This window comes from Triturus cristatus, chromosome 3_1 (assembly GCF_964204655.1).
Source record: "Triturus cristatus chromosome 3_1, aTriCri1.1, whole genome shotgun sequence".
NCBI lineage: Eukaryota > Metazoa > Chordata > Amphibia > Caudata > Salamandridae > Triturus > Triturus cristatus.
In genome coordinates, this window is record NC_140583.1 from 405,225,801 (window position 1) to 405,249,626 (window position 23,826).

The 23,826-nt window shown below is 43.3% G+C and overlaps 1 protein-coding gene across 3 annotated transcripts in view; it reads right to left on the minus strand.

Moving 5' to 3' along the window:
- DMXL2 (Dmx like 2) overlaps nucleotides 1-23,826 on the minus strand; it is a 2,034,639-nt gene that overhangs the window by 1,309,696 nt on the left and 701,117 nt on the right. For all 3 annotated transcript variants that reach the window (XM_085644194.1, XM_085644192.1, XM_085644193.1), the window contains exon 18: nucleotides 13,476-15,167. In XM_085644194.1, the coding sequence (XP_085500320.1) occupies nucleotides 13,476-15,167 (1,692 nt within the window). The remainder of the gene's footprint in view (nucleotides 1-13,475; nucleotides 15,168-23,826) is intronic.

The following is a 23,826-nucleotide window of genomic DNA, read 5'->3' on the forward strand; positions in this document are numbered from 1 at the left end:
TGCTGGCGCAGAAAAAGAAAGAACTGACGTCAGCGCGCATGGGCGGCGTCTAAGTACTGCCCGCGTTGTCATCCTGGCGATCACGATGCCGGATGCGGAGCCGCACGACGCCACCTACCGACGCGCAGGGGTACTGCTGACGAAAACTTTCCGGATCCAGCCTGATGCCTGGGGGTAATTCTAAGGTAAGGAATCTATCACTACGTGTTTCTTTCAGATAATGCCATCAGATACTGGAACAGCTGAACTGTTCACTAGGGAAAGGTCTCTTTGTTCTTCATGTGATGGCAAGTGTGATTTGAGAATCACGTTCACCAGTTGTACTGCAGAGCGTTCTGGGAGATAGTACCCATTTACAAGAAGGAAAACCAAGCCAAAGGATCAGGAAAAGTAACGCTATTGTAATCCAAAGGTGTAACCACAGAGGAACAAAGTTTTCCATTCTTCAGCCAAAGATAGAAAAGATGCAGTTTCATTCGAAACGTTAGAGGTGTTGGTGGGTCAGAAGATGCAGAGGAAAGGTAATCAAAGTCAATGAAGTAGCCAGAGGCAGTCCAATCTATTTTTGCCAGCTCTGCAGGTTTCATAGAACTGGGAGATGACTCGATCTGTGGTATATTTATGTAAACAGGATTTGTGTCAGGATTCCAAATTGAAATCTGTGTTTCTGTACTAGTTGATTGTACAGTTATTGTAGCAGTAACAGGTAGAAGGGATACTTCAATGTTGGTTACTGCTATCTCCCGTTGGGGAGAGGATGCTTCATCAGTAACTAAAGCTTCCATCTGAACTTTCTATATGGTAGTAAGAGGAGGCAGGAAACTACCCAGAAGCCCACGCAACCTATTGTTGAGAATCGCCCACATAATGTGGTTTGATCAGATCAATGGTGATGAATCTCTTGTTTCTGCAGTTGGCAAGAGGCGGAAGTACAGTTCCGGTACCTTCAATGGCCAGGACAGGTACAGTAGCTCTGTAGGATGGTCCAAATTATTTCTTATCCACAATTTTCTCCCTCACCAGAACCTCAATCTTGGAGATCCAACCAAGAACTGCGGTACTTCCTTCACTTCACCATTGGCGGTGGGTTTTAATTGGACATTGCTTTATTCATCCCGAAAACTGTTCAGTTCCTGTAAACCAGCAGACGTTCATGTAGATCAAATGGTGTTTCAGCTGCCAGTGTGCTGGGATTGTCGAGGTCTGCAACCCACATACATACCCTAAACAAAGTTTCACAGGGAGTCCGACCAGCCATGGACCAGCCATGGATTTTCTAGCCAGATTTTAAGTGTCCTCTGGACCCCATATAGGTGATGGACCCAACTGCGACCTGAGCCTAGCACTTTAGCTTTTAATGACTGCTACAAGTCCTGTTTTTTAATCTCCACAACCAAATTTCACTCTGGATGGTATGGGGAAGAATACCGCAGAGTCACACCCAAACTTCCCATGCGACATTTGTAAGCCCTGGAGGCAAATGCCGGACCCTGGTCAAAATATAGTGTGCTTACTGCATATGCCCTGATAAAGACTTGCAGGCCCTTTATAATAGTTTGGCGTCAGCCGACCACAGTGGCCATACCCACAGGAACAGAGCAGGAATCCACTGCAACCAAGATATACTTGTAGGCCCCATCTGATGACAACGCACCGCAATGGTCCAGATAAACACAAGCCAGAGGCTTGTTTGCACAGTTGAGGTGCCTGTGGTTTACATGCCACGGTGGAACCTTTCACCTGCTGGAAGATGTCACATTTAAGAACAAAGTCTTAGGTCTATTTGTAAAGACCTGGCCACCAGTAGCGTTGCAGCAATAGTGAAACTGTAGTAGCCACCCCTGCTTGTGCAGATGCAAGGCCCTCAAGTGCAGCTAGTATTAAAATTAGCCTGGGGTCTGAGTTTGGTATTAATCTATCCCGCCACTCCAGATATATAAGCAAATGGTATGTTTTGCACATCAAACTTGTAGGAGTACTTGAGTGGAAAGCCTTTTGTCAGGTGAGTGTCATTGCGTGTAGCATTGACAGTCACCATGAGGTCTGTGTCTATTCTCGTACTTGAAAGAGTAATTGCAGCGACTGCAGCGGTTTGCCCTGTTGATTTTGTGGCTTCATTAGCCATGGAATTCCCTGCAACGTGTACACCTACACGCTGATGACTCAATATGTGGATTGCATGAACCCGGGACAAGCATTCTTTCAGCTCAGCCACATGTTATGGAAGCATCTTGTGCTAGATTGTGAACCCTTTTGAATTTCTGTATCCAGTCTGGCTCCAGTAGTGTAGATATTCATTATAGGACTGGACACAATAACACAAATCACACACTATGGAGTGTGGGGAATCCAGGATCCGTATTCTCCAGTACCAGTATTAGAGCCAAACGTTCAGCCAACTGTGCAGTTTTCAGAGTTACACTTTAGTTGTGGTTCACTAGGTTTGGCTCCCAAATGATATCTATCTAGTGTTGCATATGTCTCCTTGACAATTTTAGGTAATTTGCGCTCCTGTAGTCCTGGAGCCAATTCCCTTACACGCTGTCATATAGCCAACACTGCTGCAGCCCCTCTAATGTTACTTAACATAATGGAGAGTACTGCGGTAAAACTGCCCATCAGTTTCATCCTCAAATCCAGGGCAGGTATTCATTCTGGATCTGTTAAAGCACTTTTGGCAAAACAGCTAATGAAGTGGAACCCTGTGTTCTGGTACATGCTGCAGCAAAACAATGTAGTCCAGCTGGCACAGTCTTCACAAGGGGGAGCCATCCCCATCGGCAAATTCTTTTTGGAAATTCTGTGTTTTTCCTGGGGTCCCATATGGGAAACACTGCTTCAAGCTGACTTGTTGTGCAAACCAGTAAGGGATCTCCTCCCACCTAATGGGAACCTTACCCATGACTGCATTTAGTGTTTGTGGGCAGATGCCAGGTGTAGCCAATTATGGTTGTGTTCAAAATCTGAGTAGACCCAGAGTTTGATTACTTACTAAAAAAAATTATTGAAGTAGCATATCTCCCAAGACATGGAATATAATCTTAATATCTGCATACAAATGGTGCATGATAATGCCCATAGAGGTATTATGTGGTTCCTGTATACAGAAGGTGTTTGATGATGCTCACAGAGGTGGCATGTGATTACAGTAGCACCGTAGTCTCTACAGAGTTTGTGGTTATTGTGATGTTCTGGTCCCTAGAAGGACATTGTGTGATTAAAGTGATGTTCAAGTTCCCACAAAGATAGTGTGTGATTAAAATGGTGTTCAAGTCCCTACAAAGATAGGGTGCAAATATTGTGATGTTATGTTAATTGCCCCATTAGGTTAGTGAATGATTATAGTGATGTCCAAGTTCCCACAAATATAGTGTGTGATTATAGTGATGCTCATGTTTCCACAACGATAGTGTGTGATTATAGTGGTGTTCATGTCCCCACAAGGATAGTGCGTGATTATGGTGATGTTCAAGTACCCACAAAGAAATGTGTGTGATTTAATCAAGATAGTGTCTACAGCTGTTACGGAAGTACCCACAGAGGTAGAATGTAAAGATAATAATATTCAAGTACTCACAAAGAGAGTGTGATTATACATTGTTGATGCACCACAGAGATTGTGTGTGATCAAGTCTCCACATAGGTAGAGTGTGAAGATAAGGTTGTTCAACTCCAAAGCGAGACTGCGTGCAAGTATAGGAATGTTCATGTCACCACAGAGATGGAGTGTGAAGGTAATCATTTTCAAGACCCCACAAAGTTAGTGTGTAATTATAATGATGTTCAAGTTCCCACAGAGAGAGTGTGTGGTCATAGCAATGTTCAAGTCCCGATGTCACGTAGCTAAGTTAAGCCCGGGAAGAAACACTGCCATTTTACATGTAGGTCAAATCAAAGGCAACAGGAGAGCATCCTAGCGCAAACTTCATTTCAGTGTCATGCTATGTTGTAAAGAAAATAAGAACAGAATGAATGACACAATGCAGCAGGATTGGAAGGCCAGTCATGTGGAACACTTGAGAACAATAGATTATGGGCTTCATTTGCAATCACTGAGTTAGCAACTGCAAAACATATTTTTTTAAAGTATAAAAGACCTTTCTCAAGTTGGAAGATTCTTTCTGAAACATAAGAGTGCTCTTGCGCTCCATTACCTATCACAAAAAGGAGAGATATAAAGAAAGACAGCAAAGCAAGTTAGTAGGAGGTTTATAAAGCACTCGATTGTCGAGGCATCTTGGCGCTGGGGTAGCAGAGGTATGAGATGAAACCAAGAAAGGTCAGGTCATTACTGAGTGGGGAAGAGCCATGTTTTCAATAAGCACAGGAATTGTGAGCGGACAGGTTGGGATCTAATGTTCAGAGGCAGCTTGTTCCAGAGCTAGGAAGCTAGATGGGAGAGGCATCTGCCACCCCATTTTGTCTTCTTGCTTTTAGGGACGTTTACCAGTGCTTGATTGGCTGATCTCAGTGAGCGTCCGGGGGTGTACCATTGGAATAGTTTAAGATATTCCGTTGGTCCACCTCCATACAGGGTTTTATGAATCAGGCATAATGCCTTGAATTCAATCCGGTCCTTGACTGGGAGCCAGTGGAGGTTCCTATTAGCCCCAGATATACAATTATATATTAGAGATGTACAATAAGGTTCATGCTGCGGCGTTCTGCAAGGATTGCAATTTGGTTAATTGCTGTTTATCAACCCCTAGGTAAAGGGCGTTGCAGTAGTCAATCCAAGATAAAACAAGTGCTACCAGAACCGTTTTCCTCAACACCAGCGGGAGAAAAGGTAAAATCTTCCGCAGTATCTTTAGAGTGAAGTAGCAGGACGAGGTTACCTGGTTGATCTGTCCTGCAAAACTGAGCGTCACATACAACGCCTAGGTTTCTCATTTTAGCCACTGGTAACGGACAGACTCTTGCCACTGCTGGCCACCAAGCGGAGTTCCAAATGGGAGGATCAGTGCTGAACTCCATAACCTCTGTCTTCTGAGTGTTCAATTTTAGATGATTAAGGTACATCCATCGTATGATGTGGTCAAGACAGCTGTGGAACCTAGCCGACGGCGCATCTTCTGCGGAGGTTATGGAAATTATGTTTGTATATCGTCGGCATATAATACAAGCGAGAAACCGTGGTCTTTGACTAGTTTAGCCAGTGGAGTCACATGTACGTTGAACAATGTGGGTAAACGCGCCGACCCCTGTGGGACTCCACAAGGGAGGTAATATGTGTCCGACTTAAGGTTATCCCAGCAGACACTGTGTTCTCTGACAGTCAAGAAAGAGGTGAGGAGGGCAAGCGCGGTGTCCTGAATCCAGGGCCGGACTGACAATACCGGGCACCGGGCAATCACCCGGTAGGCTGAATGGGGTGGGGGCCGGTTTTTTGGCAGGGGGCCGGTATTGTTTCTGGGGGCGATTTTTGGTACGGAGGCGTCAGCCAGAAAAAAAAAATCAGTGAAGTAAGTTCATGAACATACTCCCTCTCTGCATGCTTCTCTCCTCACTCTGTGCAGGGGGAAAAAACCAAAACGCTATCAATCTCTCTGCAATCAGCATAAATAATGGCATGCGAGCACTGTGCACCATTTAATAGAGTGGGTGGGTCGCGCGCAGTGCGCAGATGTCTCCGCGGCCGCGTCTGCGCAGTCTCTTCAGGTGGCTGGTGGTGATCATGCGCATTCGGCTCGCACAATAAAAAGTGCGCGTGACCGGTGACTGAGGCCAGGTCGAGGAGCATTCCAGAAGTATGCCAGAGCAGAGACTGAGACGACACCTGGTGAGAGAGGCACCCCTCAAATTAATTATTTCTAGCCCCCTCAGGCACCCCATAATTAAATGTTTTCTAGCCCCTGCTGCCTGCCTGTCCTACTCCTCCCTGGCCTGCTGCCGACTGTTGCCCGCCCTCCCGTGAGTCACCCATTGAGTCAGAGAGACACACCGTCACACTAGTGCCTGACTGACCCTGTCCGAACTCCGGTGTCCAGTTGTTTGCATTTTTGCAAATTGCAAGATTCTGGGCCGGGATTGAACAAAAGGTATAGCCCCCCCTCCCCTCCACCCCCCCCCGGCCTCAGCCCAGGGGGGGGCCTTGACCTATACCTTTTGGTTTAATCCCCGGCCCGGTTCTGCGCAGGCCAGGCGCAGCACAGTAGCGCCTGGACCCTGAGTGTGGATTTATTGTGAGCAGGGCAGCCTGGCCTGCTGAGCCTGTTGGTGACAGTGAGCAGGGGCCAGGCGGACGAGTCACAACCCGGCAGAGGCCGAGCCGGCTGCAGGAGCGAGGGGGTGGTGGCGGCCTGCCTGGCTTGAGTGGTTGAGTTGAGTTGTTCAGGCCTGGTTGAGTTGCGCTCCTGGTCTCGGCTCGGGCGGTAGGCCGCGGTGCCTGGGATCGAATGGGCACGGCGAGGTTTGTTGCTTAGAGCAGGTGATAATTTCAGGGTGTGTGAGGCATGGAGGGGCATGGAGACCGAAGCATTCCATTTCCCTGTAGAAGTACGTTCACCAGGGACTATACAAAGAGTGAACGGGTGTTGAAAATCCCCTCTTTTCTCCACCTTGAATTCCATTTTCCATCAGCCCTGCACCAATTTTGAATACATCCATTGAGCGATTTATTCATGTTTCCATCCGTGGTATCGCTCTTTGTGTTCCATCACACCATCCGTGGGTGCCTGTATGTGGGCCCTTATTAGTGCTTTATGTGAGCGAAAGTGTACCTCTGTGTGTTCTATCTAAGGATGTTGTGTTGCTACTATATTTCGTTCTCTCTGTGTGCATAGGTACATTTATGCCCGTTAACATGTGTGCAAAAATTCCTCTATACTTGTTGGCTTGGCCTCCGTGTATGGGTGCATGATGTGTGTCTGATTATGCGTGTAGGTACATGTACTGTTTGTGGGAATAAGTACCCAAACATCATGAGTGGAGGTCTTCTTGATTATCTGTTGGCTTTTGTGTGTGGTTCAGCTCCTGTATGTTTGCCTCTGCACATAGGTACTTTTCTGTTGATTGGTCTTTTTTCACTGGTATACATATGTACATGTATGCTTGTGTGTCCAGGTCCCAGTCTGACTGTGTTTGTTGGTCTGTGTGCAGAGGTATCTCTTGGCATGTTCATCTGCATGGTTGCATAAGGTGCCTGTAGATTTGTTATCACCATCAACACCCTCTCCATTTGTCCAACTGTCAATCCATGTATGCTTTAATATCGTGCTTGTGATTAGATGCACATTGTATGTTGCAATGTGTCTCTGTATGTGTGTTTTTCTGTCATTAACAGAGTACGTCTTTGTAGATGTGTGCACGGGTTCTGTCTGCTTGCTGATCTGCATGCAAAAATGCCTGTGTGCCCATTTATCAATGTATGCTTGCTTAGCTGTGTGTGCTGGTGCGGCTATGTCTTTTAGCACTCAATAGAAGCTGTTATTTCAAGACGTGAAAAAGACAGTGGGACTAGACACACCATTCCTTTATCTACCTAAAATACTACTTCCTCTGCAGGGGGTCTAAAAATGAATCCAACTTCTCTGCGCCTATTGTGTATTCCGCCACACCCCAATCCATCTATTTGCCCATACAACCATCCATGCATCTATACCTGCATTGTATATGAATGTATATTTTAAGTTTAACCTGACTGTTCACTGAAATCCTAAATCGATGTGCACAGTGCTCGGGCACCTCATGTGATGTCTTTGATCGCTACCCCTCAAACCCAGAATGTGTGACATTTTAGGTGTGAAGACTTGTAGCCCTCCACTCAGTACTGCCGAAAAAGTTGGTAATTGAAGTATTGACAAAATTGATTTTGCAACTCATCCTTAGAGGAAAACAGCAGGCAACACGTGTTTCACGCTGGCATTTATCACAGAGCTTTCGCCAGGCTGTGAAGGAGCAATCACAAGACATTTGTAGGCATAAACCATTCTTTCTGCATAACAACCTTCACCATCACCCATTAGCGACAACCTTGTAATTGAATATAGAGAAACCCCTCAATTATATCACCAAATAGAAATGTGCAAATCATAAATTACCAGTGGAGTTATACAAGAGTGCAAAAGAAGACCACACTTTCGTGTTCATGAACCAGGGGTGAGGTTGTGAGTGTGATGCTGTTGTAAGTAACTGGGGCAAAGGTTGGGGTCAGCAAGTCTGCTTAAAATAAAACTTGGAGCTCGTGCTGAAAAATATATTTTAAGCAGACAAGTTATATTTTTTTTAATTGTCCGGATTTATTTCACAAGAAAGCTCCTTTCTAAGAAAGGAGTTTGCGCTGTTAAAATGCATACTTGTGTGTTCAGTGAGGGGTGGTGGCGCTGCCTCCTGCTAGAGCCTGCTCTTTTGCTGTGAGGAAACAGAAACGGCCCCAATCAGTTCCGTTTGGCTAGCGAGTTGGCACTTGGCAGCCATGTGCCAAACAACACTCTCCCTGGCGCGCGTAAACAGACACACACAAACAGGGAGGCGGCGTGGCTTCATGGCTTGTTGACAACAAGAGGTAGGGGCATGGCTGGTTTTGTGGCTGGTTGACATTTCCTGTATTTGGCTGACCTGGGCGTCAGAGAGCAGCCCATCCAACCCCCCTCATTTCCTCCAAAATACAACTTAACAAGCATTGGCATAGCGAATAGGTCTCGCTTTTGGGACCTTATAAGTATTTAGTTATGCAGCACAATATCCTTCATGGAACAACATTAACTGTTGCATGGCTAAACACTTATAACCTCTTCGCTGCGGCGCAAATTTCGCCGCAGCGCTCCCGCGGTGCTGAGATTCCGATCGCGGGCGTGGTCATGACGTCTCCCGGCCGTCGTCCGCACACGCCCATCGTGACTCATGACGGCCGGGAGATGTCATGAGCACAGAAGAGGTTAAGGTCCCAAAGTCTATGCCAATGCTTGTTTTATATAGTGCTTCCTACCACACTTTTCTCTTTCTTAGTGTTTTAAGTAGCAGTTCTTGCTTTTACCCTGTTCACTGTTATTAAATTTACAAATCTTGGAATCATGGGACGCTTAGTTAGTCTTCGTTGACTTACATGCTGGCATTGCCTGAATCAAAGTACAAGTGCGGGGAGGACCTGGGTGGACGGAGTGAGTCCCCTCACTAATTTTAGAGAGCGGACACTGCCCCCCTCAGCTTGAGTCAGAAATGTCTTTCTTTTTATAAGAAACTGGAACTCGTGGTGTCCCCTTACTTGTACCCAATCTCTACAACTGTTATATTATAGCCAGGGCCAATGGAATTATACGTAGGGGAGGACCAACTTATGCAGTAGGTTGACTAAATTATGTGGCAGCAAAAGGCAAATAATACTGCACATGTTGTGTTAGCATAAGCTTATTATTTTTGCTTATTAACACATGTAAACACTTTTTTTCAAATGTTGTACCTCATTATTACCAGTTTAATACTCCAAATACAGAAATAAGGAACCTAAAGGGGACCAGTCAAACTTTAGAAAGGACCCTCCACTGTGCTGCAATGCGTTTCTGCATTTTTAGTAACTTTAGTTCCGTGGCAACTTAATTTTTTTGTTGTTGTTAAAATCTGCAGTTGATGGGTCATTTGTGAAATGCTGCAAATCCATAATTAACGCGCAAAACGCAGCAGCCTCAACATCGCATGATTCCCCAGTGTCTTTAAGGTCATCATCTACTATTTACTCTGCTTTGAAAGTTGATACAATTGTATATGTAATGAAAAATGTGCTGTAAAATTCACCATTTTGGTCTGTCATTTTGCCAAAATGTTCTTGGGGGGGAGGGGGGGAACCCCCCTCCCCCAAAACCCTCATAGTAGCGGTGGGGCTCGGCGCCGGACGGGGGCTGGTCTGGCAAAATTTGCCAGGGCTGCTTTCAGTTCCCAGTCCGGCCCTGCCTGAATCCCAATTGCCTTCAACCATTGCGTAAGAACTGAGTGATTAACGGTGTACAACGCGGAAGATAGGTCAAGTAGGATCAGGACCGCCCTCCACCCCTGTCAATTTGCCATCAGATTTGCTCCATAGCCATGACTAAGGCAGACTCAGTGGAATGGCCATATTGAGTGCTTTCAAGTAGATTATTGGAGTCCCAGGTAATCATTTAGTTCTGAGTTTTTGGCTTTCTCTAAAACCTTAGACGCCAGAGGGAGGCAAGAGATAGGTCGGTAACTGGTTACGTCACATGGATAAAAAAAAAAAAGGGAGGGTTTCTCTAGAATAGGCCTATTGCACACTTTCTTTCACGCTAACGGGAAGTCCCCTGACCTCATATTAATGTTTAAGAGGGGGACGCGTAGCAAGCTTATTTGGTTCGAGACACCATGGATGATGTCCGGCGGACAGGGATCATCCAGAGAGCCTGACTTGATGGTCAGTACGAGATCATTCAGAGAGTCAGCCATCATTGGTGTAAAACTGGTCAGGTAGTTAGTAGTTGCTAGCCCCTCCTCCATTGCAAAGAACTGCGGATTTGGTGGGACAGAGCCTGACCCTTCCAGTTCCCTGTAAAATTGTTTGGACTTTCGATTGGAAGAAAGAGGCCATTTTGTCAGATAAGGTCTGATCAGGGGTAAACAGATTCCCCTGTCGGAGCTTGGATAGCTCAGTGACAGTCTTAAAAAGCTCTCTGGTAGAGTTATTTGCCCCCTCTATCTTACTGGTGTAGAATTCCTTTTTGGCCCTAATGATAGCAGCTTTGTATTCTGCTGGTATGCGTTTATAGTTGTTTTTACCCACTAAACTGTAGTCCACCCTCTATTCACGTTCTGAGCGTCTGCATTTGAATTTTAGGGTTTTCAGCTCAGCGGAGTACCAAGGTGCAGTAGTTTTGTGCCTTCATTGGTTAACCGATCTTATTAGGAGCCAGTTGCTCTATGGCTGATCTGATCCAAATATCGTAGCTATCCGCATCCGTATTGGAGGCAGACGCTAGCATCAGCACGTTATTGACCAGAAGATCGGTTAGGGCATCGGGACTAATTTTCCACCAGGACCGTGCGTAGGTTGGGGGTTGGTGTGCTGCTGATGGGGTATGCCCATCAAGAAGATAAAAAAATATTGCCCTAGGGTCTGTCCATGTTAGTGGCAGTATTTTAGTAATCTCAATTGCAGTATGGTTGGTAAAAATCCCATCCAATGTGTGAAGCGCCTTATGTGTAGGTCCTACTACTATCTGTGACAGGCCGAAGCCCTCCAGATTATCAAGTAGTGTCATGGTTGAGTCAGTAAAGAGTTCTAAGCGAAAATTTAAATCACCTAATATTGTGAACGAGGAGGTGTCCAGACAGGACTCCATGAAGGAGAGTAGGTCCTGGTTGTCTGTAAAGGAGCAGACCAGGGAAGGATACCTTATTACTAATTTTGATATTAAATGTCATAGCTTTGGCTCCAGGTAGGAGTACTGGCTCAAATTTGAGCTTATATTTTGCTCTATAGATGATTGCTATACCTCCTCCCATTTGCTCCTTTCGAGGCACTGCAGCAAGCGAGTAGCCTGGTGGCAGCGCTGCCACCCAGTCTGGTTCAGAGGTGGGAGTAGCTCAGGTTTCCGTAAGTAAAATTAGGTCGGGATTAGCTAGCTGCAGCAGGCATTCAAGCTCCAGCTTGTGTTTGATAACTAACCTTGCATTAAGCAAGATGGCCGTAAGCGCGTCTATTTTTGATAATGGAAGGTTATTGTCAGGTGTGAAGGTGGAGGGTGGCGGACCTTCCAGTGTATGGTAGTTATTCATTATCCTAGAGGTGTTCGATGGGTGGGTGACCTCATCTGGAGAGCTTGTGGTCACGGTTTGGGGCTGGTAGATTGTTGCTAGCCAGGGAGTAGTTACACTGGGGAAAGTGTGCATGCCACTAATGACCAATGTGTGATTCCCACACTTACCCTTGTTTAGAGCCACTAGTAGGTTCCTGGAGTAAGTGGTGGTAGAAAAAAGGGCAGGGGTCCTGGCACACGGCGCACTCCAGACGCCGACGGGCTTGCCTTTGGCGTGCCCGCTGCACGTGTCCACTGCACGGTCGTGTCAGCATTCCGTTTTATCCCCCCGTGCGTCAGACACTAGCACACTGACCTTGTTTGAGGCAGGCCCGCTCTTACATACAGGCACCCCAGGTCAGGTGAGCAGCTTGGCAGACAGCACAGAATAACCCCAAAATGGCAACCTGATTCAAAGTGCAGAGTACAGGTAATTCAGCTGTTAATATCTTTAAAACAATGTTTAAAACAGGCAATGTTTAAAAAAGGCAAACGCGCCCTGAGCAGGCTCGCACAGCGTGGCAGCGTTTCTGTAACAAACAGTTTCTGGAAGTCAACTCAATCTATTCTGCGAAACGAGTCAGCATTCTGTTTTATTCCCCCCTCTGCGTCAGCCACTAGCACGCTGACCTGGTTGAGGCGGGACCGCTCTGACAAACGGGCTTGAACAGCCACCTCCTCTTTGGGATCCACAATGAAATATATCAATGATTTGTGACTGCAACTCCAGTCCCAAGTAACTGATCAGCTAAAGACCCCCGACCTGGGTGGTAAATGATTCGGGAAGAGTTAAATGTCCTTATGGGGCAAGTTGACACTTTATTTAGTTGTTCTGTCGTTTAAACAAGAACACCTGTTTATTGGATAATTGATATTCTGGTCAGACACCTCACTCAAATTGGTTAAAGTTGTAGGAGGATACCAGTTCACTATATGGACCAAAATCGGAACAATCTTGTAATTACTTTGCAGGCTCAGAGATTCAAAAAGGAGGGCAGCCGGTCTACTTTCACGTCGTTTTTAGCCAGAGCTCATCTGGGTAGGCTTTATAGCTCTAGTAACCCCGCATACTCAAGTGTTACTAGATTAACGATCTAAAGGTAAAATTCACTGTCTTGTGTAGTTTACTTTCCAGGGGGTATGTCCATTTATGAATTTGTACTCACTCAGTCAGGAGTTTTTAACATTTTCTATTGGGTTTCTTCGGTATGATGCCATCCAATGTGCATTTTTTTATGATTTGCTGTAATTTATATATTTGATGTATTAAAACTTGTGCATAAGTACTTCCACATCTTGAGCAGAGTTTTTCTATTTTTAAATGATGATAGTTGTCCGGCTATGAAGTTGTATGCTTGATATAAGGGTAAAAAGAGCTATTATTTCTATAAGGAATATGTTGAACAGTTTTGTTTTGTTTATTAACTTCTGTAAAAAACAAATGGTCACCTTTGCATCAACATGACCATATGTTAAGGGATTTTGTGAAACTTTATTCCAAAAACCATTTAAAAATGATTGCATGTATGCCCATGCAGTGTGCCATCTTGAAATGGTTTCTGTAATAAAGTTTTACAAAACATTTATACATAAAACAAGCACTGGAATAACCAAAAGGTTTGCAGGCAAATAGAAACCTACTGTCTAGCTTGTTTACTTCGACTCAACACACGTTTCCTTTATGATTCAAACATTCCTTAAAATAAAAAAAATATTTAAATTGTTTCTTACCTTTATAATGTTTATCTCTGCTCTCGCCAAGCTCGGTTCCTGTAGTAGCTACTGTGTCTGCCAAAGCTACAAGAAACATCTGCTCCAACCGAGTGAGACCAGGCAAACTTGAATGCATAAGATGACTTGAAAGAACGCTTGCATGTTCTCGGCCAAAGTAAGTAGGGCCATACTGGGTAAGGTTAATAACTTTTGATCTATTTTCCCTCCTTTCTGTTTCAAAACCAACAAAGTCATCAGTTGTAACACTATGAACCTGAAACAGGTCTGCATACTGATCACCTGCTTTATTTTCAAACTTATTTTTAGAGTGCTGAGTATTTTTAACGACCTCTTCTGAAACTTTGTAAGATGTGTCTTGATCAGCAGCAAGCAACGCATACAAGGGCAGAGGAGGAATGGAATCAATTTCTGTGTACTCTCTAGTACCATCTCTTCCAGCTATGATCATGTCCTTTGCTGTACTTCCGCTTACACTAATGGTTCGAGAAAGATGACGTTTTGGTGTAGCAGTGTCACCAGTATCTGCATCTTTAACAATTGCAACTTCTCCAGCAATGCATTTCACTAAATGGGAAAGAATCGCTTTTGCCCTTCGAACCTTTCCAAGGTCCATGAGTTCTAAAAGTTGAGTTGGATGATATTGTGGAAGTGTAGGGGAAAGGCTGTGGGCTGCTTCAAATAGACCGCCATCCTGGATCCCAGTGGAAGTTGCAAACACATCATCTACTGTCTTTGTACCATCAACTACACCAGTTTTCTTTGCAAGCAATTTTGTGTCAACGGAACCGGACAGATGGTGTCCTGATGTTTCTTCAAAAACTGAACTTTCAGTTTCACCATCTCCAAATTTAACAGCATGCTTCCACTGTGCATATACATGCATTTCACAGTCCATTCCAACTACTAATATACCATCTCTTACCCATGACAAAGAAACAGGCAAGGATGGTGTCCCATCTACGGAGGATACCAAGTCTATGGATCTCAGTAGCACCCATTTTGATTTGATACCTTGTTTAATACTACCACCCAGTGGTAAGGTAATGACAGCCATTCCATCTTTGCTGTTCACGTTATCGGTCACAATTCCAGAAAGTCGCCCATACATAAAGATATTTGATCCTACCCCAACTGTAAGTATGTGAGATCCATCTTCTTTTGAAACCCAGTCCAAATGCACTAAATGTTTGATATTGGGCATCTGATATCTGTCCCTGCTCAAAAATATATCAGATTTATTGTAGACAAACAAATTACTATCCACACTGACCCGTGAGTCAAGTACATTTCCAACCTTGATTAAATCATCAAGATTGATTGTCTGCTCTAAGACCCATTCGGATCCACCAGTAGACTCACATTCAAATATGCATACATGCATAGAGAATTCTTTGGAAACACAGCCGTTATGCTGAATAAGTTGTTTATATGCTACTGCAAGACGTCCAGTGTAAGAACAGCTAACTGCTACCGGTTTCCCCGATACATTAACAGCACTTTTATTGTCGTCATCTTCATCATTCATCAGTGACCATTCTTTCCAGAGGTAGGTGTTCTCTTCTTGCATGCCACACAGTGGATCTTTGGTCACACAGCATCTCCAGAAACGCACTTTTTTGTCAGAACAGGCAGTGACCACCAAATAAGGTGCAAGGCACACTGGATAAATTGAAGATGAACTCAGATGACCTACCAAAAGAAAAAAGAAACATATTACATTTGTGTATGCATTTCTTTTCAGTACAATAATTCTAAGGGCTTGCAGCTGAATTAGTTCACAATGACGCAGAACACACGAGTAGTGAACATTTCAGTATTTCTCGAAGCATTACGTAATTACTTAACTGTACAAGATTATACTAAGAGAAACCACAGCCTTTTGCCGATTTAATGAAACCCTCCCCATCTCTACATTTTTGGCTTGCAATGTAGATTAATAATTTTCTTTCAATGAAGCACAATGCATTTTTTTAAACTGATTATATGCATTTATGTACACTGAACAGGATTTACGTATAGCACTTTCGAATATCTCATAGCCAATGCAGATTTTCCAAGTTTGGGAAGCCTTGACCCATATTTATAACCTTCTAGGTGGTGTTTTATATTTTGTTGTGCTTGAATGTTTAGAGAGGAGTAACAAATAAAATCAAATTCAAGAAAAATGCTGTTGTGTTAGTACAGAGTACTGACACCTGAAGAGCTGTTTTGCTGGGCTGGAGTACTATGTCAGGGTTAAACTGATGAGTGCTTTTCTCTGGTATCCTCTTATTTATATACAGTATTCAACTCAACATTGTTCATCTCAGAATAAGGGAAAATATCACAGTCAATGAAATTTTGACTGAAAATCAACTTTGGATAGTTGTATTTATTTTCATGGGAAAATATTTTACTAAAGCATTACCGAAAAATTCAAGTCAAGTTTAAAAACACATCTTCCTTGGCCACAAGTTTATCATCCCAGTTGAAAGTGAGGTTTCAAGTTTATTTCAGTTTGATATACGGCAATTTTGTTAATAAAACATTAAATAAAGATAAAAAGAACACCCATTTTATACACATACCCACTATTGAATCAAATACTTTAAAAAATCTTCCCCAATTTAAAAACAAACAATTACCAATCACTGCAATATGTACATAAGTTAAAACTTCCTAGACTCTTCGCATCTGGAATAAGAAATTATGCATCAGAGATTGCCCCAACCTCTCACAAAATGGCCAAGTTAAATTGATATTATTTCCCAAGCAACGGATTTGTAGATGGCCAACTCTTAAATTCAGCATCAAGTGTCTTAGATTGCACAAACCTGAATCCCTGTAATAACGATACTCTTTTATTCGTTTCTTTAACGTGTTGTTCACGTATGGTGATTCTTTTCAAAATAGTCAAGCTCTGAAAGACTATGCTCAAGTTCCTAAATAATAACCCAGTCTTGTTATTACCCATGTATTCATCATAAATGTAATAGTGTTCTACCTTTGCTATATAAATTACATACCAATAGAACAAAACTCTTGCATATTATTTAAACACATTATTTTGTTACGGCTACAGAAAGAGCTCTAAAATGACCCTCAAGTGTTACAGATGTGCAAGAGATACTGAGTGACTGACCAGACAGCGCAGCTCGGATTGTGCCTTTTAAACTTCATTGCCCAGAATTTCACAGTACCGGTGTAATCAGCTTAATGGAAGACAGTTGTGGCCTTAAAACATATGCTTTTTTTGTATTGGAAAAGTCTGCAAAATTCCACAATTGCAAAATCTAAGAACTATTGTAATGCGATCTTAATGAGCCGCTCGGCTGGCTTGAAGCATGCATTCTAGACAGGATGAAGGTGCTGCAGTTATTTTACAGGTGGCAAACCTGGTACACTGCAGTTCCATAATCCAAATGTGATTAAAACAGAATGTTTATCAGAGTTGCATGCTATTTAAAATACCAGGACCTTTTAAGTTTACCACTTTGTACTCCCTCAAGTTCCTCTTAAAACTGGTTATCCCATGAACACATAGAATATGGATAGGGATCCAAAATCATCAGGTCTGATCAAAGGGCCTGGGTTGTGGAGGAGAGGAAATGTGTGAAAAGTTTCCTGGAGGAGAAAATGGCATCTAAGAGGTTATCTGCTTCAAAGGTGGGCTTATTTTTAACTAGCTTGTGTGTTTTTTTAATAACTTTATTAAATTTTGATTACCAATGTCACATCTCTACATTCCAAATACTGAACTTCAAACATCTCAATAGATCTTGCAGAGTTGACAATTAATTTTTCTACATACATCACTATTAGACTTATGATAGTGTGTCTATATGATTTCCTTATCCCTAACCAAATCGCACAATGGATGTTCATTCTTGATTTAAACATCTGTTATTTAACCGTTCAGTACGTGCTTTAACCTTTCACCTTGGTATTGTAAGAGGTGCATTTTATCGTTCTCATGCATTTTACTATAGCAAAGCTGCCCTCTGGTTTTTTTTTAACCGGTATTAATATATTTGCACCAAATGTCTTCAAACTATTCCTGTCACTCATTCAGCTTACACATTGAGTATTCAAATGTATTCCAGCTTTCACAAGTCGGAATATCTTGTGATTTCTATTGACAAAGAATACCCATTTTGGCCAGTGCCAGCACCATAACTTGCCATCTACTAAAGTAGCCCGGCAAGGACGGCAACTTTGACATGTCCCATAGTATCAACAACTGTTTAGTCAATTGTAGGTTGTAGGAAATTGGGTTACTAGTTGAAAGGGGGTGAAACCCTACTCAAGCAGCAACCACAATCTCTGTCAGGATGAAACACAAGCAAACCCTAAATTAACCTGAGCACAACCCTTTGGCAGCTTGGCAAAAAAGCAGTCAAGCTCAACTTAGAGGCTAGGGTAAAGTATTTAAGCAGCATTTTTAGAAGTTATTAACTGAAAGAACGAGTTACTTACCTTCGGTAAAGCTGTATCTGGTAGAGACACAGTCTGGCTGCATATTCCTTAACTTAGAATATTACCAGGCGTCAGACTGGATCCGGAAAACGTTTATCCCCAGCAGTATCTCTGCACGCCGGGGGCGGAGTCGCCGGCTCCGTCTTGACGTCGTCCACGCAAGTGATGTCAATGGAGCAATATAAGTCCTCCCCCCTGGCGTGCTGACGTCAGTTTTCTACAGTGAAACGTTTCCGCGCAACAATGCCGTGCCAAAACAAAAACTGTGAGAGTATAGGAACTGTGTGCCAAAAAAGAGCAAAAACCTTTTAAACACAATAAAAAAAATCATAGAATGATGAGAAACAACACCATGTTGAAAGAGTACTCAACATTTGAAGGGACTGAAGGGAGCTAACAGAGCAACCGCCCCAGAAAAAGTCCCACCAAAGCAAAGAGCTGTGCCCCCCCCCCTAAGAGGCAATGGCAGTGGAAATGAATGGCATGACAAACTAAGGGCAGTTTGCAACCACAGGATGGAACTGTATGAAAGACAGTCTGTAACCACAGGATGTAACTGTAAAGGACAACAAGACTGGAACAACATGACTCATGTCAAGTGACCAGAAGTGAGCAAAAACATAGAATGTTCACCACACCCCCCACAATGACCGATGAACTGTAGCATAGTCAAATAGAACCTCAACCCAATTGACTGCAGCATAGCCAAGGAGACCACAAAGTAATGGGGAGAAACAGACTTGGGCGGAATAAGGGTAGAAGAACATGAGAATCTCCACGCCGGAAGAACCCGGGTGGAGGAGCATTGAAAAGCACATAACCTAGCCACTAGAACGAGAATGGGTGGAGAGGTAATGTGCCAAAACAGAATGACACACCCTGTCCCGGAGGTAGGTGAACTAGAGCAACCCTAAGGAAGACAAAAGAAACCTGTAAGGAGGCAAGGTGGTAGAACCCCACCTGAAAAGGTCCTCGCTGAACAGGGAGGATGGGCGGGCATTAAGGAATCTGTGGCTAGACTGTGTCCCCACCAGATACTACGTTACCGAAGGTAAGTAACTCGTGTATCTGATGGAGACATCTAGCCGCAGTTTCCTAAACTTAGAATAGATACCAAAGCTATACCCCATTTGAGGAGGGTCTGCGACCGAAACCCACCAAGTTCCCAAAGGACATTGACTGAAACAAGGTGGGGGTACCAATGCCTGCTTGGCTGACACCAGACCCATAAAGCTCAGCAATGCCAGCGTAGCTGACACCAGACTATGAAGTTCAGGGCGGAGCATGAGCAAGGGAAGCAAGCTACCACAATCAGTCAGAGGACGGCATGAGTCCACTGTCGTCCAGGCAGGGACGATACAAAATCACAGAACCAGAAAGGTCAGTGCACAATGCCATAAACTTCTAAGAAAAGAGGGAAATTCAGCGAAGGGACTTAAACAGTATGACAGATTCAGAACACACAATTCGAGCGGCACAACATCAGGTGCCAACAAATGACATGTCAGGGGCAGAAGGCATCATGCCGAGACATACCAACGATGACTCCCAGGAGATACATAGATGTGAATTACAAGAATACACGGAACAGACATTGTGTACCGTGAGAAGCACACCATACAATGCATAGCTCAATGAAGCAGCAACAGCATGTGCACGTCGACAGAGAAGACTGGCGCAGCACCAGGTAGCCAACCAGTCAGCCGTACCCACAGGTTCAATGACCAAGGGCCACTGGCAAGCCATACACACCCAAAGCTATCTCCCATGAGGGAGGGAGAGAGCGAGAGAGAGAGAAGAACAGAGGAAATCTGGGACTATTCCCCAGAAACCACCGCAGGGAAACACTGCATGCTTGCCCCCTCGTGTGCGTACACAGCACATAGAGATATATGAAAGTGACAACCAAGGGGAAACTAGAAGAGTACAACTAGAGAATAGAAAGTCACCCAAGAGGTACCAACGGCACCGATGTGAAACGTAGCAGGACATACAAGTCCATCCACAAAAGAGGGTGACCACAACCCCTGATCGGGAACGAAAGACCGAGCCAACGCGATACAGGCAGGATAGTGACTACCACATTAACGAAGGAGTCAGTGACACCCAGAAATAGAATGTCTGAAAAAGTATATATATATTATCTACTGGCGGTCGCCAGTAGATAGTTATAGTTAGGACCTATTTTCCATAGGAAATCCGCAACATTCTATTCCCAATAAGTCTGGCGCCAGTTGATGAATCCTCACGAAATTTTCCAAACTTTTGGCCAGCTCCGCTCCACTCCTACCCTGAAAGTTTCGTGGTAATTCGTAAAGCAGGGGCCGTGGAAAAAAGGGGGGTCCCAAAACGCGTTTTCCCCATGCAATTTCCCATAGGATCTGTTGTCGCAGCTACAGCCCGAACCACTGAACGCAATGACACCAAATTTGGCAAAGAGGTAGTCCTCAGTTCAGACTCGTGCCTTTTGCATAAATGGTGTGAATCTGTTCAGTAGTTCCTGAGAAATTAGGGTAAAAATGTTAGTGATATCTATGGCCGGGGAGGATCCACGGACCATAACCCGCACCGTAAGCGCTCCCTCCCCGAATCGAGTGCGCACCCTCCCGATCGCACGCTGAATGCTAATTGGCTGTCGAGTGTCTGTCTACATTCGAAACCAGGAACTGTTGGCGGCGATTAAGTGTGTAAAACATATAAAGGGGGCAGAGTGGAAATACTCTGACCTTCTAGAGGTGCTTAGGGGGTCCCAGAATGACCCCCCCCTTTTTTTTTTTAAAAAAAAAAAACGGCGAAATGCGCGCAGGGTGCGCGCATCCTATCGCGTTTGGTGCACGGATCCTCTCGCGTTGGGTGCACGGATCCAAGGTAAAAAAAATTGAAAAAAGACAAGAAATCATTGGTTGTATGACAACTTTCTACACTGAAAGGTAGGGTGTATATTTCTGTTTTTTAAACGCATGGTTCTTATTGGTTAACAAAAACTGATTGTAAGGAACATTATATATGATAAGCTGATATGTTGACACTTGCTGTCTTGTTTAGCAACATTGTGTGCTGAACTTGTGACCTGTGTGCTCAGTGCAGTGTTCCATGACCTGTTTCTATGGTAACAGGCAGAAGGCAGATTGGGGGAAGGGTTGAAATGTATTTAATTTGGAAACGGTTGAAATGTTTAACCAACAGAAATGTGCGTTTGCTTTTGAATGTATGTGTGAAGGATTGTGATTAGATGTTTACATGTATATGTGTGGAAAATGAAAGGGAAACTTTTCCATTCTTTGTTTTTGCTGAGAAGTGCACAGTGCAGAGATTCTGTATAAGAAAATCTGGTGTGTGACTGATATCTGGTGTGTGACTGATATACTTCTTAACCCCTTGTGTGCCCATGACGAGCTGGACTCGTCATGGGCCGCGGTTGCGCTGTGCCCATGACGAGTCCAGCTCGTCATGAACCCCGCCCGCTAATGTAACGGCCAGCACACGGCGGGGAAAGGGCGTGGCACACAAGGGGTTAATCTACAAAACAACTTGAAAGGTGAGTTATTTAATTGTGAGGGGATGTATGTAGACTATTTTGATTTCAATCAGACTAATGTATTTCTCCTGCTAAAGTGTAGGGAGTACTTTTTTTCTCTACAATCTTATTGACAGTGTGTGTGCATGTAGAAACCATTCTGTGATAAGCATTTGTGTTTTTCATCTGTTTGCAGACAGATAACTGTGCTGTTTTTATATTTTGGTAGAATTAGAAACCAGTCATTGTTTATGAATTTGTGAAATGAGTTATGTTTCTATACTAAAATGTAGTACTCCTTCTAGATGAAGAAATGTGTTTTGTTATAGTACAAGGGATAGTTTTGTTTGTCTAGAATCACACAGTGAATATGTGTGCATTTGGGAACCACTGTGAGAGAAGCATTTGGTAACATCGTGTATTTTCTGGCAGATAACTCTTTTAAAACCGGTCATGTTGTCAAGTTTTAGTAGCATTAGAAGCCAGTCTTTGCTTATGCGTTGATTAAATGAGTCATGCTTTGACACTAATGTGCTGTACTTAAATATGTAGATTGTGTGCAGTTCCCGTAGCACTTCCACAGTAGTGAATGATTTTTGGTAAACTCCTAGGTATAGTGGTTGTTGTCTAGAATCACACTGAGTCTGTGTGCATTTGGGAACCACTTTGAGAGAAGCATTTGGTAACATCGTGTATTTTCTGGCAGATAACTCTTTTAAAACCTGTCATGTTGTCATGTTTTAGTAGCATTAGAAGCCAGTCTTTGCTTATGCGTTGATTAAATGAGTCATGCTTTGACACTAATGTGCTGTACTTAAATATGTAGATTGTGTGCAGTACCCTTACCTCTTCTACACTAGTGAATGAGTTTTGGTAAACTCCTAGGATAGTGTTGCTTGTCTAAAATCACACTGAGTCTGTGTGCATTTGGGTAAGGATTGTGATAGAAGCATTTGGTAACATCGTGTATTTGCTGACAGATAACTGTTTTAAAACCGGTCATGTTGTCAAGTTTTAGTAGCTTTAGAAGCTATTCTTTGCTTATGCATTGATAAAATGAGTCAGGGTTTGACACTAAAGTGCAGTACCATGTACTATTCTCTTCACTGAACTTAAAATTTAAATGTTTTACCCAGGCACTGTCCTAGCAGTAGTCTGATGATTTAGTCAGTTTCCAAGTACTCATGTTGTGACCCATACATTACCACATAGACTGCTTCAAATGTCTATGCAGTATGCATGCAGTCTTCTAACAAACTATACACTTGTCTTTCACACCTTCAATTCCCTAGTCAGTATCCAAACAGTCCAGCAAACATCCTGTCACTCCCTTTGCACTCTTCTAGTGATCCATTCAGTACCAAGTACTAATCCATTCACTGTGTCAAAAGCCAACCACTTATAAATTCACCCAGGCACTCTCCTTGCTGTACTCTAATCATTCCGTCAGTACCCAAGTACTCATGCAGTGAGCCAGGCCTTAGCGCATAGACTGCTTCAAAATGCCTATTCACTATGGATGCAGTCCTCTAATCACCCACACAGTTGTCTTTCACACCTTCAATTCCCCAATCAGTATTCATACACTTCTAGCAAACACCCTGTCATTCACCCAGTGTGTCTCCTTATAGTAGTGTAATTATTCAGTCAGTTAGCATGTAGTCTTTTAGTGAGGTAGGCTTTAGGGCATGAACTGCTTCAAAGTAGTATGCACAATGCATGTAGTGTTTTAACCATCGTCACACTTGTGGTTCAGGGCTATAGTTTCTTAGTCAGTTTTTATATAAAATGTGTTTGTACAGTAATGGAATAGTATAAATTTGAAAGTTATTAATATACATTTATTTGTGATTCTTTTTTACAGATACTGTTTTTCAATGTAAAAATAGAGAAATCATGCCAGAAAAAACAAAAAAAAAAAGAAAAGAAACTCAGAAAGGTGCAGGAGCAGGAGTGTTTCTCATCCGTTTGCACTCTTCTCGTGCAAGATTGTTCGGATGAAGGGTCCTTAGGTGTTTCATCATACTTGCCGTACGAGTGTTTCTTGTTTGGATCCCCTCGCGACAGAACTCTTTTGCACATCTTGCACGTGACCAAGGTGGCATTGGTCTTTGTTTGCCCCTCGGAAAAGTAAAAAATTTCCACACCACTGAAGAAAAACGTTGTGAGCGTGGTGCCTTCTCCAAAAATTAATCCTTAGATTCGGTGAATATTTTTAATCAACAACATTTATAGTTTTGGTAAGTTAAACTTATACAATTTTGTTAGCTGTAAGCATTTTATATATCTGTGATTTTTATCTTGTGGTATTTTGCTGAGAATAGTATGTTGTTTTTTTTTTAAACAATCTTTATGATTGTTTTTTTTTTGCCCGCT